The following is a 19,638-nucleotide window of genomic DNA, read 5'->3' as shown; positions in this document are numbered from 1 at the left end:
TGTGTGCTTGATAAGGTTGGTTTATTAACAAATATTCTTTCATGAACATTACATCATTGCAATTTTAGACACTCTGGCAAGAGTGTCAGGAGCAGCTCCAACTTGGATCATGAAGGCCTGCTTTATTTGTTCACAGTTCCTAAAATTTGCTCTGCAAATCAATATCAAGATCAATAATTACAAAATATTAAATATATATATGTACAGCCAAAAAAGTCACATTTTAACTGATTTGATTTGAGGAAGATTCAAGACATGACCAAACATATTTTTACTTAAAGATGTAAACTGATTAACAACACTTGGTTCCGAACATACCCAGGAAATGTACAGATCTTCTACAGAGAACTTGTCAACAACATAAATATACACATCACAATAGAAATCAGGAAAGTACTACAGCATTGTATTTTTGTAAAAATGTGACTGAGCCGAGATGTCGGTGGAAAACAACTAGAACATACTGTATACTTACTAACAATAAAAGGATGTGGGACTGTATAAACAAACCTATTAAAAATTTCATCATGTCTCACCACAGCAGTGAAACAGTGCAGTCCCTGTGCAATTTTTTCCCCCAAACATTTTCATGCATTGACAAAACCCTTTTTAATCCGTCATTTAAGGCATTCTTTGATGTAGCTTTGAAATTAGCCATTATTCATTACTGTAGCTGTCAAAGTGGCCAGAGTACTGTTGGGGTCCAGTATTCTAACCAAAGGTACATTTACGCCTGTCTCTTGGAAAATTTTGTTCTGCAGAGTCATGGCCAACATGGAGTCAATACCAAGTTCACACAGAGCTGAGTCATCATCAAGCTCATCTACACTAACGTTGCTGATCTCACTGACAATTGTTCTCACACTGTCATGTGTGGAAGACAAAGGTTGAACCATGGGTTCATTACCTAGATCATCTTCAAGCTCCATTTCCACTAAAGCTGACAGCCGCTCTCTGAGAGATGTATTTTGTGAAAGTACATGAACATGAAGATTTTTGAAGTTGAACTTGCATATAACTTGTTGTGGTCTGTTCATCACAAGACACTTTTCAAGTGCCTCGTGAATGTCACAAACATCCATTACCATCATTCCCTTTGCCTCCAGGAACTTCTGGAAATGGTCTTTGTTCAACAGGAGGCCGAGGTTCAGAGGGCCCCAATTGATGGACTGTCCAGCAAGCCCAAGGTTTCGCCGATAATGACAGAATGTGTCCAGGAAAGAATTAGCTGCTGCGTAGTTACACTGTGAGACATTGCCAATGAATGAAGAGATGGAGGAGTAGCACACAAAGAAATCCAGTTTGTTGTGAAGTGTTGCATAGTGAAGGTTTAGAGCACCACTCACTTTGGGCTGTAGCACCTTTCGGAAGAGGGGCTCTTCAAGGTTTTCGATCAAAGCGTCATGTAATACTGCAGCGCTGTGAAACACTCCTTTGATTGGACAAGAGGAGAATTTTTCTTCAATTTCTGAGATCGCATCCACAACCTGTGTCAACACAGAAACGTCACATTGGATGTTCATGATTGCCACCCTGTATCTTCTCTCTAGGAGTTCCATTTCAGACTTCATTTCATCAGTCAGAGTACTTCTGGACAATGTGGCAATACAACCGCCATTATTAAAGGCAATGAACTTGACCGTCTCAAGTCCCAAACCAGAGAGTCCTCCTGTTACAATATAAACACAGCTTTGTTTAAAGAGCTGTCCAGGCCTTGTTAGCAAAGGGATATCAGACAATGGACAACCAGACTCTCTGTTATCTAGAACAACTTGCTGCACCGTCTTTGTTGTGAAGTAGGACTCAGCATCTGCATCAGTCTTAGGCTCCTTTGTGCTTGACCACTGAAAAGTCTCCCTTTTCAAAGGTAGAGACTCTGTATCAAAGCCCAATGACACCAGCCAATTAGAGATATCCCTATTTTGTACTAGCAGATTGGCTCTCTGGAGAATATTAGCCACATCAAGGTTATGCACATGGATGTGTTCAGTCTTCAGTGCAAACATGTTTTCTGGGAGTGAAGAGGACTTGTTACTGCTACATACAAAAATAATGTGTCTCTCATGACCACCACTGTAATGCATCCCCTGCCAGGAGTGATCAAACGGGGGCAGGAAAACAAATGCATGACTCTGATCATAATGCATAGATTCTCCTCTGAGATGTGGCAGAGAGGAAACACTCCAACCTGACCTGTTTGCTGTCAGAGCCAAAATTTTCATCAGAGCAGAGGCTGAGTTGGAGGAGATGATGATTAGTTTCCTCTGCTGTTGTTTTACATTAGACAGAATTCTCTGCAGGATATCCCATGCCAGTATGAAGTATGACACACATGGAGTCTCTTTCAGAAACGGGAGTCTCTTTGTGCTGTAGCACACTGCTTCAGGAATTATGATCTTTGCAGTTGCAGCAACTGGATAACACGATGCAATATGATCTCCCACTCCTAGAGTACAAACGTCTTTCCCAACAGCTGTGACAATGCCACTAAAATCTAACGCAAGAAGCTTGTGATTCTGTGATGTATGCTTGTTCCAATACATTGTCTTGCCGTAGTTCAAATGTGAAGTGGTGACGGGAAAGTAATCGGATGAATGAGCGCATACATTGGTTAGCTGAATCTCAACAGACTTCTCTTGGACAGGATTTGCATTTGTGTCGTAGGGGATGGCAGACACACAAGTCATTCTATATGGATCAGTTGTCTGCAGAACAAAGTCGCACACATTTACTGAGTGCATGTCACCGTCACATAAAGCCCCTTCCCACATGGGAGTCCGTGCTATTCTTGCTGTTGATGCTTGCCCTTTGTTGATCATGACCTCTTGTTGTTTGCAGGTGTTTATCACATGAACCAGCGTTTGAATGTCTTCACTGGTCACAGAAGCAAGGTCAATCAGCTGAAAAGAGAGATCCGCCATCTCCACTGCACAAGCCCTTGTCATACCAGACAACACAAAACCAGGACTGATATGATCCACTGTTGCTTCTGTCGATCTGTAAGTTATGACGCGGACAGTGCAAGAGCGTTTGATCTCTTTCAAGGCTAAAACAATTTGGCGAAATACCACACAGCAAACCACCAAGTAGTCCAACATCTTCTCAGATGGCAAGTGCCTGAGGTCCTTTACACCCCAGATGAAGAGAACATTTTCCAAATCAACCACGGTATTGAGTGATTCCAACACTACCTTTCGAACTTCTTCTGCTGTCCATTGCTCTCTGCTCTCCACAAGTGCTGACTCTGGGTGCATGAACGGCCTAAGTCCTTTAGCGATCCCAAATTTGTCTTCAAAAACTATTGCTTTTATTTTGCAATTTTGCCAGTCTGTCTTCTCAGGAATTGCAGTTATTTCATTGTGGAAGAACCAAGACTGAAGAACACTTGAGCAATGGCCCAAAAATGAGATCCTCACCCCCTTAAGTTCCACCAGTACATGACCCTCTGTGGTAGAGAAGCTACCACATACATCGAGGAAGTCTGGAGTCTCTTGAGTGGCTCTTAAATACATGACCATTTCCTCTTGCAGTGGTCCTGATACAGCTACACTACCAATACCTAAAGGGAATCCCTGCTTGGCTGTTAGCCGTCCGATAGCTACCACAGCGGTCATTTGCAAGAAGTAGTCCAATAAAACAGGGTGAATGAAATAGTCATGAAGGTGTTCTAGAAGTTCACAAGGGACTTTAATTGCTGTCATGGCTTCCTTGAATTCATCTCCAAAGTGCACATCATCAAGCTGTTTGAAGACAGAGCCATATTCAAATCCTGCTTGAGAAAGTATTGAGTAAATGTCTTTTCTCTTCATAACCAATTTGCACCTTTGGGAGATCATGTCAAGACAAATGGTTGGTTCGTCTAACAATGGTTGGCCATCTGTGCACCTGTATGTGCCGGAGGCATGTGTTGCAACAGGGGACTGTATTTTAAATGAAGCCTCATTCTCTGCATGCTCCAGTGTCACTTTTAACTGATGACAGTCTGAGCTTAGTGTAAGCAGACTGTCAAATCTTACACTGAGCTGGAGCAGAGAAACAGGTTTCTTTGGCCTTAAACTTGCCATCAGTGAGGCATAAGCTAGTTCAACATAGAACGCACCTGGCACAATGGGAACACCATTATTCTTATGCTCCCAAAGATATGGTGCAGACTCTAATGAGAGGTTGTACATGCACTCTTTGTTATCCTGCTTTATTTGAGATATGAGTGTTTGTGGAGAAAAAGGAAATGATTCATAACCTCTTCTAACAGCTTCAAAATTCAATTCTTTCTTTGTGTTGTCAAACTGATAGACTGGCAGAACTGTGGGTAATGTCTCACACCCCCTGTAGAGTTGATGCCAGTCCACACTGATGCCCAGTTCAAATAGTTTTGCCAAGGTGGACAAGATTGTGTCGTAATCTTTTTCTGGCTGGGCAGAGGAAAGAACTATAGTGTTATTTCCCAAAGTTTCATGTATGTTCCTTTGGAAAGCCCTACGAGGTCCAATCTCCACAAAGACCACATTTGTTCTTGATCCTTTGTCTTTGGTGGCAGCACGCAGTGTTTGTTCAAATAAGACAGACTCTCGTATGTTCCTTGCCCAGTATGTGCCTGTTCTGAAGTCACCATCTGAATAACTCTCTCCGGTCACTGTAGAAAAAAGTTTGCACTCTGTGTTCTTGGCATCCAACTGACAGATACTTTTCTCAATGTCATCTAGTATAGGATCCATCATATGGCTATGGTATGCCGCAGGCACATCTAACTCATGGAGGAAGAGATTCTTCTCTGTAAACACAATCTTCAGCCGCTGATGGAGCATGTCTACAGCATCTGCATCCCCTGACAGAGTGCAGGACTGGGGGCTGTTGAATGCTGCAACACAAATTTTCCCAGAAAACTCTGGAAGGATTTGTAATACCTCTTCTATGGCCACATTACCAACAACAAGCATTTTGCCTCCTGTGACTTTACTTTGAAGAACACTGCGGTGGTACAACACTTTCACGGCATCCTCAAGAGACAAGAAACCAGAACAGTGAGCAGCAGCAACCTCACCAACAGAATGTCCAAGCACGGCATCTGGTTTGACACCCCAGTGCTTTAGGAGAGCGGCAATGCCAACCTGTATTGCAAAGAGAAGTGGCTGGACAACACTGGGCTTGCTAAAATCACCATTATCATATTTACCATCAAGCCACTGACTGATGCTGATGCTTTTATGACTCTGGAAAAGATTCTCAACTTCTCTGACCTTATCTCTGAAGACAGGAACCTCCCTCAGGAGCTGCTTGCACATACCCTTGTACGCAACCCCATTTCCACAAAATACAAACACCACCTGGATGTCAGACTTTATAGACTCAACGTTTGTTTTTAATGCAGAAGTCAGCTGATATTCTAGATCTGAAAGGGAAGATGTTAGGAAGGCCTTCCTAAATTTGTGCCGAGAATGATTCCTTCCACATGCTGACGTGTATGACAGTGCCTGTATGTCAACTGTTTGATTGCTACAAAGCTTCTGCTGGGTGTCAGTAATGGACAGGATAAGTGATTTCTCAGAGGCTGCAGATATTACAAAGAGTTTTGGACAAGCTTTTGGGATCTGTGTCGGAACTGTGGCCTGTCTGGACTCTCTTACAATCGCATGTGCATTTGTGCCTCCAAAGCCAAAGCTGTTTATCCCCGCTACTCTTCCTAATGACCCATTTGTCTCCCAACTTTCAGCCTTAATGGGGATACTTATACTCAGAGCTTTTGCATCAATGCTTGCACTGTCCTCTGAGTAGAAAACTGAAGGAACAATGGTCTCATGCTTCATCATTAAGAGAATCTTAATAAGTCCAGCCACTCCAGCTGCAGATTCTGTATGTCCAATGTTGCCCTTTACAGAGCCAATCCACAGTGTCTTTGAACCACGAGGTTTGGCTTTAGCGATGACATTTGAGATGCTTCCTGCCTCTGTTGGATCTCCAACTGGGGTTCCAGTCCCATGTGCTTCTATGTACTGGACATTTGCAAGGTCAGACTTCGAGTAGATTCTTTGCAACAGCTCCTGTTGTTGAGTCATGGATGGTTTGGTTATTGGAGTGACTGAATGACCATCTTGGTTGACCGCTGTTTTGCTGATGATACCCCATATTTTGTTGCAGTCTTTTGTGGCCTTTGTAGAGAAAGTCACATTATAAACAGACTATCTGTACTGTATAGGATTTATAAATGTTATGAAATGACTGTCAAAGATAAACAGAATACTTGCTTACATTTTTCAGAGGCTTCAGGAGAACGACCCCGCAGCCCTCCCCTCTGCCATAACCATCTGCTCTGCTTGAGAAAGGTTTGCTGGTCCCTTCAGGTGAGATCATCTTTGCCTTGCTGAGGGCAACAAACATTCTTGGCTCTATTATACAGCTCACACCTCCACATAGAGCCATCTCACAGTCTCCTAGTTGAAAAAGAGAGTTCATGGAACATTTGAGTGTGTGATGCTTTTAGGCATAACATTTGCAATGCAAAAGAGACCCACGTACCTTGCTTTATAGCCTGGCAGGCTAAATGTAGAGCCACTAAAGATGAAGAACAGGCACTGTCAACAGCAAATGAAGGGCCAGTAAGATTAAATGTGAAGGATATTCTATTGGCGGCCACACTCATGGCCGTCCCAGTGCCGTTGTAGTGGGTTATCGTGTTGGGACTGTTACTTCGTAGTATCTCATAATCCCTGTTCATCAGACCTGAAACACCATTACAAAAGCAGAGAACATCACAATTTATGTATCATGAAATTGTGCTGATTTTGAGTATATCATAGAACAGTATTGGTCACCTATGTAAACTCCAGTTCTGCCTCCACTTATGCTTTCCATCACCATTCCCGCATCTTCTAATGCCCTGTATGTACACTGCAGAAGGAGTTTCTGCTGGGGGTCCATGAAATCAGCCTCTGCTTCAGTAATGCCAAAAAATTTGTGATCAAATTCATTGAACCTGCAATATGAAAATAGCAGATCCATCATAAGTCAAACATCTCTCCATGGAATTTTAACACCCACTCCTGAAGGAATACGTTACCCACAAATGACCACTTGTGTATCAATTAATCACCCACATTTTGTTGAAATTGGGAAGGAAACTTTGTTTCTCACATGCCTCGGGTGAACAAAGAATCCAAAAACTGAGAAACTTCTTGATGAATTGAATCAATAGAGGTCCGCAAACAGCAAAACTATATCAAAACATCTGTTTAGAAACTCTCACACAGGTCATGTATATAATCAGAGTCTCATTTATCCAGTTGTATGCTTACTTTCCAAACAGACAGCCCCTTCCGACTAAAATCAAAGTGAAGATATCACTTTACTTTTAATTCCCTGCCAGAAAAGGCTGTGTGGGCTGCACTAAGCATATGACTGGATACATGACACTTGATTATACTGCACAAGTTGTGTGAGAATTTGTAAATGGATGTTTTAATATAGTTTTGCTGTTGTTAAACACAGACCCCTTTTATTTTAATTCATCAAGAAATGTCTCCACTTTTGGATTCTTCGTTCACTGTGGAGGCATGCAAGAAAAACAAAGTCTCCTTCACAAATTCAACATAACACGGAGTGGGTAACTGATATACAAATGGTCATCTGGGGGGTGAAGTTTTCCTTTAATAGGTTAACACTTACCCTTCTATAAGAGCTGCTTTGCTTGTCTGTGTCTTTCCAGGTTTGCTATCATCAGCATTGTACCAAAACGTGGTGTCAAATCTCTCTGCTGGAATATCTACAACACAGTTCTTTCCCTCCAAAAGAACCCTCCAGAAGTTGTCCAACCCCTCACCTAAAATAAAATGGACCAGAATACCAATAATTGACCTCAAGAAACCACTGGTGAAACAAACAACAAAGAATATTACCTTAAAGAAAATAGAAATACTTGCGTCTTACCTCCAGGGAAATTGCATCCAATCCCAATAACAGCTACGTCCTCATCTGATTCCTCCATTGTTCCTTTGAGACGGATGTAAAGTTGCTCAGGGGCTTTATTCTAAAAGCCAAAGATGAATTTCAAGCCTCTCCATAGTGAAGCTTCATGTTCAGTCCTGGTTGCTGTCTTTGGTCAGAACTAGAGCTGTTGTACCTCCTCTCTTTATAAACACTGTGTCAGTGAGAAGGGACAAGAGGAAACCACAATGCCTGCCTTGTTGCATCTCAGTTGGCTTCATCTGGAACTAAATACACTAATTGTCAGTTAAGATCATTCGAAGGCAGCTGTGAATACGCTTTTGTTCTTGTTCAAGTTCTATGACTGGCCACTTCCAGAGTTACCTGGGGCCACATCATCTCTTAAAGGAAACAGTAATGTTTTTAGAGCTGTACCAAATAGTTCGAAGCTTGGTAGGGTCATTTATAATGTTGACATTTGAATTCTACTTCTAATTCTTCTCGACATACTGATGGGATGATCACAGAATCTGCAAATAAATGCATACATATGAATGTCTCTTGACATTGTTAACAGTAGTAGTTTTATTAAACTGGTTTAATTTATATTCATGTATTTAGTGCATTTCGTATTCAGAGCCCTTCACACCCTTAGCTGTGAAACTTGAGATTCATGGTGCCTCCCATTCTTCTTGATCATCTTTGGGGTGTTACTACACCTTGATTGGAGTCCACCTGTTGTTAATTCCACTGTTTGGAATCACCTGTCTATATAAGGTCTTGCTTCTGACAACACATATCAGAACAAAATAGAAGTCGTGCAGTCAAAGAGACTTTTTGCATAGTTCAGAAATAGGCTTGTGTTGAGGCACAGATCTGGGGCAGGCTAGATAAAAAAAATCTGCTGCATTGGAAGTTCCCAGGAGTGCAGTGGCCTCCGTTATTCTTAAATCAGGAAAAAGTCTGGAACAGCAGGGAATCTTAGAGCTGGCTGCCCAGTCTGATGGGCCAACATCTTCTCTTTAGTGTGGCTTTAGCGTAGTGTTGTGATTTTATCAACACCTGCTGTATTGGTGTGCTCTTGATCGTGTTTCAATTGTGTTTTGCATTTTCATTTAGATGGAGATTTTTTTTTTTGTAAAAGTGCTTGTCTGCATGTAATTTTGAGAATAGAGAGGAAAAAAAAAAAGTTGACAAATACACCCATGTCCATGTGGCAGTCCCACTGACATTGTCAGTTGTTTGCAGTGGTAGCAGGCAGCTGTAGCTATCTGTACATTTAACAGACACAAAGTTATCAGCTAGCTGGTCAACTTTGTGGAGCAATTAGCATCAGTGGTGTGGATGGTACAACTATACAAGACATACCTAACTATCAGCCATAAAACACTAGAAAATTTAAGAATGTACCCAATTTACTCTTTGGTAACCTACCAATCTCCCTAAAAGTACACCCACCTAAAATGGCTACCTCCACCCCGCTGTTTAGCAGCTACAGAACTGGATATTTCACTCAGATGTCCACCAAACCCAGAAGAAATGTGAATATTGGACTATATTTGTCTCCAAATAAATACTAACGTTTCTCTGTGTCAGCTGAATGTGCAAAAGCGACTGGTTGCTAACACATTAGCCATACAAGCTACATAAGGTGATAATAAGCCAGTGTGGCACTTCAGCTTGTTGTGCTGCCCTCAAGTGGCCAGAATCAACTAGTGCAAGCTTCAGTTTCATTTGAGTCATATACAGAACACATTTAAGAGTGAGGGTAACCTTTATTTGAGCTCCATGAATTCATTTGTCTTAAGAAACAAACAGAAGCACAAAGCCAATCCTTTTACACACTTACAGATTATATACATTTCCCCTCACTTATCAGCTACACAGGAGCCTACAGTCAGAGGCATGAGGGCCTATCTAATTTCAGAAAAAAAACACACCTTTGGGCACTTAAATAAATAAGAACAAAGAAAATAGATGCAACTGACAGATATCATTTAGAGGAAAAACTCTAGTATGAACAGCAGTATCACTGGTACCTTGGTACAGCCAAATGGTACATTCTGGATTGAGGTACTTTAAGGTCCCATGGTGTTCATCAGTCTGTACAAATTTAAAAGGAGACATACACGTACATGAAATCATTCATCTCATCTTCAATTAATCATGAGCTTAGTCAAATTAATTTGCCTGAGAACCTTGATATGATACCAAATATAACTGATGTATAAAACTACTACAGAATTAATTTGTCTTGAGACTAGAGGACAAATAGTCCTTCATGAAACTTCAAACATCTTTGTCTGTAGTAGAGATCCGATTTTATTTTCATCCAATTAAACTGAGTGCTTTAAAAATTGCTGTGAAATCAAGTCTTCTCTAGAGGAAACGCAAGACAAATGAAAATGAAATAAAAATGTATATACGGGGTGAAACTGAATCAGTTCACTGTCATCTTCACATTGATAATGAACAAATGAAATACAAGGCCTCCAAAAGGCCTGTGCACAATCGCACAGCTTCATATATACATGATACAAGTCTAAAATAACTACTGAGGTATCTGCTGGTCCAGTTATTTGCCCTCCAGCACCCTCTGGATCTCTTTGGCATCCAGAGTTTCATGTGTCAGCAGGGCGTCTGCGAGCTTCTTGTGCTCCTTACTGTAGGTCTTCAGGATGTTTTTAGCACGTTCGTAAGAGTCCTGGATGGAAGAGGAAAGAAAATGATTAAAAGAGATTAATTTGTGTATAAATATATCTGTAAATTTAAGTCCGAGTGCTGTGGAAAAACTCACCTTCAGTAAAGCTCTGACTTCCTGTTCGATGGCAGCTTGTGTCTCTGGGCTCTGCTTGGTCACGTCACCGTAGGTCATGACACCAAGCTGCAACAAGACACAAATTACACCCTTAGGTTGGCTGAACAATAGACCTTCTCATGCATTACTCACTTAGTCAGTGATCATTATAAGCTGTGAGAGATTTTCTTTTAGGACTCCACACTCAGACTGAGATTTTCATTATCCTAGGTGTAATTATGTTACAGTAATGTCAGAGTGCCGCAGGTTTTCATTTCAACTTAACAATAAATCAGTATTCCACTCCCTGATTGGAGACAAACTGATGTCAGCATGTTCAGAATAACATTTAATTGTACTTTTACACTTTGCTTTGTGAGAAAACATTGTTGTGTACACTGTAAAGAAAAGATCAGCCCGCAGAGCAGCACTGTTTAGAGGAAAAACTCTGTCTTCAGTGTTTAGGGATGGGAATTGAGAGCTTGTTTCAATTCCAAATTGTCTGATCAATCTGAATTATATATATCAGAGCCTTTCAATTCCTTTTATCAGTGCTGGCATGTTTTTCTGGCAGTTGCACATTGCAAAACAATGACGACGATGACTGCAACCAGCTGAAACTTCTCCCGCTTGTCAAGTGTGAACTCCTGGCCAGAATTCCTTCAGCATTCATTGTTCAGGAGGTTTTTACCAGGAGCTCAACTATATGCAGAGGTCTCAGAATAAAGCATGTTCAAGCTACATATCAGTGCTCATCGCAGACAAGCCGCTAGCCCAACACCTGCTAATCCGTGCTCACCTTTTTTCTCTGCTAACTTTAGATCCAGATGTTCAGGCGGTTTTTCAACCAGCAGCTGAATTTTTCACAGAGGTCTCTTTCTCTCCAAAACAAACAGACCCAGAAGATTTCAACTGGAAAAACACTGAATAAAGCAGGTTTTTTTTTTTTTTTTTACATTGCTGCTCGTCGCTGAGAGGCTGCTAATTACAGTGGATGAAGTATATCAGCTCAATTCACCAATCAGCTTCCCATTTTTACGCTTGAAAATGGAAAGGAAGGGTGTAGGCCCTTTTTCCCCACTCAGAAAATTGGTCAGGAATCAATAAGGGAACTGATAAAGAATCAGACCAATAAGCAGAATCTATAATGGCACTGGTATCAATAAAATCCTATAAATTCCCATCCCTATGTATGTTACTGAAAAGGATCAAAACATTCTCTTATCAATCACACAAACTTAAAGGTTACCTTGTCACTCATGCCGAACCTGGTCACCATCATTTTTGCTATTTTGGTTGCTCCATCGAAGTCACTGGAGGCTCCTAAAAAAATAACCAAAGCATACAGTCAATATTATCAGACATGTACAATAATAATTTATAGTAGTGTAACAGTTCTGATGTCATTGCAGTTGCAAACAAAGCCTTTTTTTATCTAAGGAAAAGTATTGCTTGATAAAAATGAATATTATGCATTTTCATTAGGATACCGATCTGTCAAAACTGTTTGAAGCCACACAAATTTGATTTTTGGAATACATGTCTTCTCTCTAACTGTGCTTTTCTGTTGCTAATAGCATGACAGGACTGCCATCCAAGCATCACTTAAATGAAGTTCTTTTATTCCCGCACCAGTAGTGATGTGGTCATCCCCAAAGATGAGCTCCTCTGCTACCCGACCGCCCATACTGACATCCATCTGAGCCAGCAGCTGAGCTCTTGTCTCACTCCAGCGATCATTCTCTGGGAGCATGGACACCTAGAGGACAGAGACAAGAACATTATTGATGTGCTTTAAGTTAAACAAAAAAAGTGACACAAGCGGTTCTGGTGAGGAGAATGAGAAAAGCTCACATGGCCAAGAGTTGGGCCTCTGGGCATGATGGTAGCCTTATTGATGGGCATTGCATCTTTGGTATAATAGGCGACGATGGCATGACCGGACTCATGGTAGGCTGTGATGGTCTTATTCTTCTTGTCAATTTCAACACTCCTCCTCTCAGGGCCTGGTATGCAAAGGACAAAATAAAAAAGTATTGTAAGTGATTTTAAAAAAAAAAGAGTGCGTCTAGGTAATGTGTCTCATGTGATGTGAGGGATACAGAGCAGATCTAAACACTGTGTGTATTCACCCATGAGGATCTTGTCCTTAGCAAATTCCAGATCTGCCATTGAGACCATCTCTTTCTCGTCCACGGCTGCCTTCAGGGCAGCCTGGTTGACCAGGTTCTCCAGCTCTGCCCCAGAGAAGCCCACTGTGCCCCGGGCGATAATCTCTGCTTCCACAGCTGTACAAGAGCAACACAATGGAAAATGCTTTCTTTGTAAAAGTGATCTAGAGACAATGGTGTCCTTTACAAACATAGCAACAAAGGTATTCTCACGGCTCTGGATGCTTTAAAAGGGTTTCATTTGATAAGGAAGCTAATGTTGACGGTCTGAGACCTACCAGGATCCACTTTGATTTTGGAGAGATACCAGTTGAGGATTTCAGTGCGTCCTTTCACATCGGGGCGAGGGACCGTCACCTGCATGTCAAACCTTCCTGGCCTTACCAGAGCGCTGGAAAATAGTAGCAAAGTAGTATTAAGATTAAAACAATACCATGTGATACTACTGGCTTGCTCTACTTGTTTCTGTGCTTGGAGTGTCCCACAAATACCGATGGGGTGATACAGATTTTATAGCAGATCTCAATAAAGACACGAAAAGTAACTTCATTGTGGTGAATTTCCATTATCGCGATGATCATGAATATCATGTCCAGCAGCCCCAAAGAGACTGCTGGACAACTAACAATAAGACTCTTAGTCAAGCATTGGCATATTTCTTACAGAAATATTTGATACCACTTCAAATAGTTCAAAACTCTGGCTTTTTAAGACTGTTTCCATTCTCTACTAAAAGGATGTTCATGAAAAAAGCTCTGTGTTCTATCTGTGATGGAATAAACATGTTTGTTTCTTAACAAAATGAAAGATAAAGTAATTCAAGTATATTGTAGTGCCATCAAGAGTTTTAAGCATATTTTGATGATTATTGGGATAATATTTCAATCATAACTTCTTTTAGGATAATTGTGAAATAAAATTTTCATATTGTTCCATGCCTACCCATAATAATGTCTGAAACTGATGCTCTTCCTTTGAATCAAGCTAAGTTTGCAATGATAAACTAAAAAAAATAAATAAAAACAAAGCTGTTTTCCACTGCACAGCACAATTTAATTAAACTCGCCATAAAAATGTGCAAACAAAAATCATTGTGTGGCTTTAGGTTGTTATATTACTGTAGTGGATATAAAACAGGTCAGTGGTTAATTTACATTTAGAGTGTTTGTTTTGTCATTTGTGTACATGAAATGGCTCCATGCAGACAGTGTTACTACTAGGACAAGGCCACAGGGATAAAACAGCCCGAGGCATCTGTCAGAGTAAAGGTCAGAATAGGAAGTTAAAAACTGGAACAGTTTTGTAAACATGAATTACTACTACGGTACATATTGTATGGATTGACCTTATTTCAGAATGCATTTCAAACTGGTTGTTCAACAAGAGGTTAAAAAAAGAAATGTAGGGGCGCTGGTGGCTTAGTGGTAGAGCAGGCGCCCCATGTACAAGGCTGTTGCCGCAGCGGCCCGGGTTCGACTCCAGCCTGTGGCCCTTTGTTGCATGTCACTCCCTCCCTCTCTCTCCCCTTCACGCTTGTCTGTCCTATACATTAAAGGCTAAAAAGCCCCAAAAAATATCTTAAAAGAAAAAAAAAAAAAAAAAGAAAAGAAATGTAAACATACTTATCCAAAGCCTCTGCGAAGTTTGTAGCACCAATGACAATGACGCCTTCATTTGGTTTAAACCTGTAAAATAACAAAACATTGAAAACAGGAAGTAGAAAGTTATTGACAGCAACATTTTATTTACATTATGCCATTTTAAAACATCAACAGCCAAAAAAACTCACCCATCCATTTCAGCCAGCAGCTGGTTGATGGTTTGTCTAGAATAGGGATGCATAGGAGACTCGATCCTCTTCCCGCCAACGCTGTCCAACTCATCAATGAAGATGACACAGGGAGCATTAGCTTTTGCCTCTTCTGCAAACCACAAAACAAAAGACAGAGATTGTAGTTGTTTACATACATCCTTAACTGGTTACTCACATTTCTCACATCCAGCCAACTCACTGAAAAGGTTCCTGATTCGGCTTGCACCGACGCCCACAAACATCTCATCAAACTCTGATCCGGAGGCGTAGTAGAAAGGCACGTCAGCCTCCCCTGCTACAGCCCGTGCTAACAGAGTCTTTCCTGTGCCTGGTGGACCAACGAGGAGGATCCCTGAGAGAATAACAGAGGAAACAGAATTAGAATAACATAACAGCACATCAGGAAAAATATAGGAGTATTGTCAAATGTGTGCATTTTCCTGGACAATAAAAACATATATAAAGTGGAAAAAATATAAAATACCTTTAGGCAGTTTTCCACCCAGAACGGTAAACTTCTGGGGGTTCTTGAGAAACTCGACAACATCTTGCAATTCATTCTTTGCCTCCTCCACTCCTTTGACATGCTCAAATGTCACATTCTTCATCTGGATGGGGTCGACTGCTGAGTCAAGACCAGATGTGGTGCGGAACCTCACTGTGAAATCCCCAAACAACAGGTTCAGTACAATAAAACCAGAAAAACTTTCCATTTCTTTACAGTGTCTCACAATGACAGACAACACAGCTACAATATTCTTACTGTGGTAAAATGTTAATACTAAGAAACTACAAATTTATGCTATTATACATTCTAATACATCCAGCTAACTGGTATAAAACATATGTATTTGATATAGATACTTAGGTATTACTTACTACACATAAATATGCATCACAGTAATCAGTCAAACCCTACATGCACACCGCAGGACAGACATCACATCTTATCCACTACACTTTAAGGTATTAACTTCAGTTACACATTAACAACATATCAAATATTTCAGCTGAAAGTGGCCTCAAGTAAAACACTTTTACATCCTTGGAGACACTAACAAGCTTTGTTCTATTTGCAGTGTGTACGTAGGGTTGTGAGTTGATTTGCAAGCATAGGAGAGAATAAAAACTGACACAAACCAGCATCAGAAAAGGAGCCTTTACCCGAGAGAAACGGGGTTCTTGACAAGCCATAAATACCGAGAAGGAGAAGGACGAACAGGATCAACCTGGTTCTCCTCAGCGAGTCTGTCAAAACAGAGCACAGACAAAGACGAGTTATCCTTTATGTCAATCATAAATCTCTCTGTGTGTTTTTTCTCCAACGCTGCCTCCTGTCACATGCCTTGTGTTCTCTGAGTGAAGGCCTGAGACCTCATGAACCCCTCGGTGAAACCCGTCTTGAAAGCTTCCTGCTGGTTATCTGGAAGGTTCTTTTGTTTCATCAGCTGCTCCAGTGATTGTGCTTCTGGTCCCTTTTCCCTGTGAAGCAATCCCTGTGTGGGAAGCAGAGGGAGAAAATAGTTGGTAAAGCTTTAAAATACAGCCTTTTTCACTTCCTTTGTCCAACCCCCATTGACTTTGTTAATACAGAGCAACTTCCAGTAGGTCCCACTACTGTTTGCTGACCTTCATGAAGGCTGGTGTGTAGGCCTCAGACTCCACTGGACCATCATACGCAGACTCCATTCGCTTGGTCTTTGTTCGCAGTGTCTTGAAACCTCGACTCTGGACCCATACTAATTAGAAACACATATGGAAAGCCCAAAAGAAACTCCATTAAATACAACTTTAAAATACCAAGCCATTCATTCACATACTATAGATAAGTTTGGATATTTTCACAGTTTTGTGTCTAGGTGACTGATGGGAACAATATTTTCTTTAACTGGACCAACCATGAAACAGGCTGCAATGTCACCTACTCGGCATGTTCGCACCATCAATTTACGTCCACTTAGAGTGCTTGTTTTGTCATAGACATGCTCAGTTATTATTCTCTGTGTCTAAAGAAAGGGATCCCTACAGAGATAAACCTTTTTGTTTAACCAGGAACAGCCGTGAAGCCGCCATCGCCAAACCCACCAGACTCGATTTAAATAAACAGTAATTGTATTGATGAAAAACATCTTGGTTCTTCTTTCCACTGTTCCGACAATAAACAGCTCTGGTTCGGTTGAAATAAAACCACCCAGTTACTTCTGCCAATATGCTGGCTGTACACACACTAAAATTACAGTTTATTTAAATGGAGTCTGGTGCTTTGGCAATGGCAATTTCAGGGCTGTTTCTTGTTTAACAAAAGGATCTTCCTCTTTAATAAAAAGGTCTGTCTCTGAAGGGATCCTTTCCATAATGTTGACAGACACTTAGAATAACAGTCTGAGTCAGTGGCAAAAAAAACAAAACACTTTTAGTGGACGTAATCGGTGAGCTCATGCCCTAATTGTTGCTGTCTCGCTCATTACTGGACCAATTTCAGAAATTGTTGTTCCCACCAGCCACTTAGACACAAAAACATGAGAAGGTTGAAGGTTGAAAAATACTGAATTCACTCTTTCAGTGTACAAAGTTTCTTACCAGGCAGGAATTGTAGCTCTGCACAGGCTTCTTTTAGAGGACTGTGGTATTGTCTGTGGAATATTGGGGAGCCAAAAACCCCCACTCGTTTGTGTGAAAACCCTGTCAGACAAAAAGTGCAAAATGGTTTGTTTCACTTAACGTGATATAATACATTGATAAATGTGTACATTTAGTTTTCTTTAGTAACACAATCATCTCAGATACAACGGCTTTTCATAAAGTGAGATTTTCAAAGAAAACAATGAGCCTGAGCTGCTCACCATGCTTGTTATGAAAGAAGCTGTCTGTAGAAACGTGACTTGACCTCCATGTTGAAGGGACAGTGGGAGGTTCTTCTGGTCCTGGTATAGGCAGTAACCTGCTGACCAGCTCATCCAGCTGACTCACCCTGATGTCTGACAGGCCAAGATCCCTCAGACTCACGCTAGGCTGTGAAGAAAGAAGAGTAAAAGAAGGTTATCTACACCTTTTTAAAGACAATCAGTGCATGCACATGGCTTTTAGAGTCTTTAAAAAAACTAAAAAAATGACGGCTCATTCACTTTTTTAAAGACGTATGGAAATTTACATCCTGATAGCACAAGTTAGACCTGCTTCAGCACAATGGGATGTGCAAAACAATTTGCTTGTAAATGAATGAGCAAGACAAAGAGGTACTGGTTGGCTTGAAAATACATTTCTTAACTTGGGTTAAATTGGAAAAGCTTTTAAAGCATACATGCATGCTTTTATGATTATTACTGTGTGGTTAAGGAAAATGCTACTGTTGAAGATCCTCTTTTTGCAGGAAAACCTAATTAAATGAATGATGAAAGGCATATTTAAAAAAGCTTTTGTAGCGATCACTCATTGTGGATTTGTCTTGCTTGATGTGTTTGCTCAAAGTGTAATCCTCTTTAAAAAAGGGTTCTCACTTACAAAGAGTGACTTCAGAACAAAATCCAATAATCTTATTGCTACTGACACTTTATATTGTTTACTGCTGGTTGTTCAACATAACCATTGTTCAGTATTACCAACAAAATAAACAAAACAGTGCATGTTAAGACATACAAGTTCAAACTAAAGACATTGATGATTACGTACTGTATCCACATGGAATTATGTCATGTATGTGTGGTGTCATCTCACCTCTTTTAAATAAGAACTGTGCTCTGGAATGAAGTCTTTGTGCAGGGTGTGGACTGAAGCTGTGGCTGAGTTCTTCAGAGAGTGGAGGGCATTGATGAGCTGGCTGAGGGGCACTATCATCTGGCAGAGAAACAAACAGGAGAGGGTGAAGAACAGTCTTTCCACACATTATCAGATGTGTAATCTGTTATTTATCATCACTTTTACTGGGTTTTATGTGAATCCTCCAGACAAGACAGTGGGACAGGACGGTTATATCACTGTTATTCAGGCTAACTCTATGCTGCTTGCCAATCAGAGAACAGTATGGCCATAGGTCAGACGTGTGCCAGTTACATAACCTAAACTCTTTAAAAACTAAGTTACAACACTTTAATTTTCTAAAAGCCCAGCTCTTTACAGATATATCTAATGGTCTGAGTCATGACCGAAACCGCACGTACAAAGCGTGTCGGGGCTCACGGCTTTAAAGTGGCTTACTATGACAACGTGACGTAAGCATGGGCTGATTATGAAGACATATGACGTTAGCTGTTCATGCTAACATTAGCCGTGTTAGGTTGTCATTGACCATGAAGACAAGACATAAACAACAAAAGACAGAGTTTCTTGTTGCTACAACTTCCATAACAGTCCAGCCTGGGCAACAATGATTTTGTAACTAAAAGACATACGTTGTCAGAAGAACACACATTAGCTAACGTTAGCTAAATACAAAAACGGCTATACTGTCGGCTTACCTGCTGTGGTTGAAACGACGTTGACAGTGAAAACATTTTTGCCGAATTATAATAAAGAATAAAGAGTTGGAGGGTTGATGTGTGAGGAGGGACCCTCTATTTAACTCAAATGAACGAGTCTTCCCGCGAGCGGTGTCCTTTTTGTTTTCCTTGTTACACAACTTTCAGCAGCTTAGCTAACAGCAAATGGATCCTCCGGCATCTGAGGTCAAATGGACTACAAAGTGACGTCAAGCCAATACTCCCGGTTGGAGGTTGCGTCACTACATCGCTTGAGGACCTCAAACGGCAAATTTATGTAAATCAAAAATATTAAAATGCTTAAACGGTAACGTTACAAGGCAAAAATACAACTTTTTTTCCGTTGTGTGCCCTACACAAATAAATAAACACTGCCGTCAATACAGTTTTTTTGTTTTTCTTTTAGGTTTTTTTGTAATACAAGAAAAATATACAAATTGAGTTAGGGAATAGATGCACAAAGAC

General features: G+C 40.7%; 2 protein-coding genes across 3 annotated transcripts; both read right to left on the bottom strand.

The window, feature by feature from the left end:
- Positions 1–100: 100 nt before the first annotated feature.
- Positions 101–7,978, bottom strand: pks1 (polyketide synthase 1). Its single transcript, XM_049565042.1, has 6 exons — positions 7,921–7,978; positions 7,660–7,813; positions 6,810–6,970; positions 6,514–6,717; positions 6,247–6,428; positions 101–6,146 (listed from the first exon to the last, which is right to left on the bottom strand). The coding sequence occupies exons 1-6, from the start codon at positions 7,976–7,978 to the stop codon at positions 651–653; spliced, it is 6,255 nt and encodes a 2,084-aa protein (XP_049420999.1). The 3' UTR covers positions 101–650.
- Positions 7,979–9,672: 1,694 nt separating this feature from the next.
- Positions 9,673–19,376, bottom strand: LOC125881748 (ATP-dependent zinc metalloprotease YME1L1-like). 2 transcript variants are annotated; one of them, XM_049565044.1, is made up of 18 exons: positions 19,153–19,376; positions 18,413–18,532; positions 17,542–17,710; positions 17,279–17,380; positions 16,328–16,437; positions 16,044–16,194; positions 15,839–15,946; positions 15,183–15,356; positions 14,898–15,050; positions 14,675–14,807; positions 14,508–14,570; positions 13,164–13,276; positions 12,847–13,002; positions 12,569–12,720; positions 12,347–12,473; positions 11,964–12,037; positions 10,715–10,801; positions 9,673–10,621 (listed from the first exon to the last, which is right to left on the bottom strand). In XM_049565044.1, exons 1-18 carry the CDS (start codon positions 19,186–19,188, stop codon positions 10,493–10,495), a joined length of 2,157 nt encoding a protein of 718 aa, XP_049421001.1. In that variant the 5' UTR covers positions 19,189–19,376; the 3' UTR covers positions 9,673–10,492. The 2 variants fall into 2 exon arrangements, with proteins under 2 accessions (XP_049421001.1, XP_049421002.1); XM_049565045.1 differs by having other exon boundaries at positions 15,863–15,946.
- Between the last annotated feature and the right edge of the window lie 262 nt (positions 19,377–19,638).

Source organism: Epinephelus fuscoguttatus, linkage group LG21, assembly GCF_011397635.1.
Source record: "Epinephelus fuscoguttatus linkage group LG21, E.fuscoguttatus.final_Chr_v1".
Lineage (NCBI taxonomy): Eukaryota > Metazoa > Chordata > Actinopteri > Perciformes > Serranidae > Epinephelus > Epinephelus fuscoguttatus.
The sequence above is the reverse complement of the archived record's forward strand: the minus strand, read 5'-3'. Positions and strand labels throughout refer to the sequence as shown.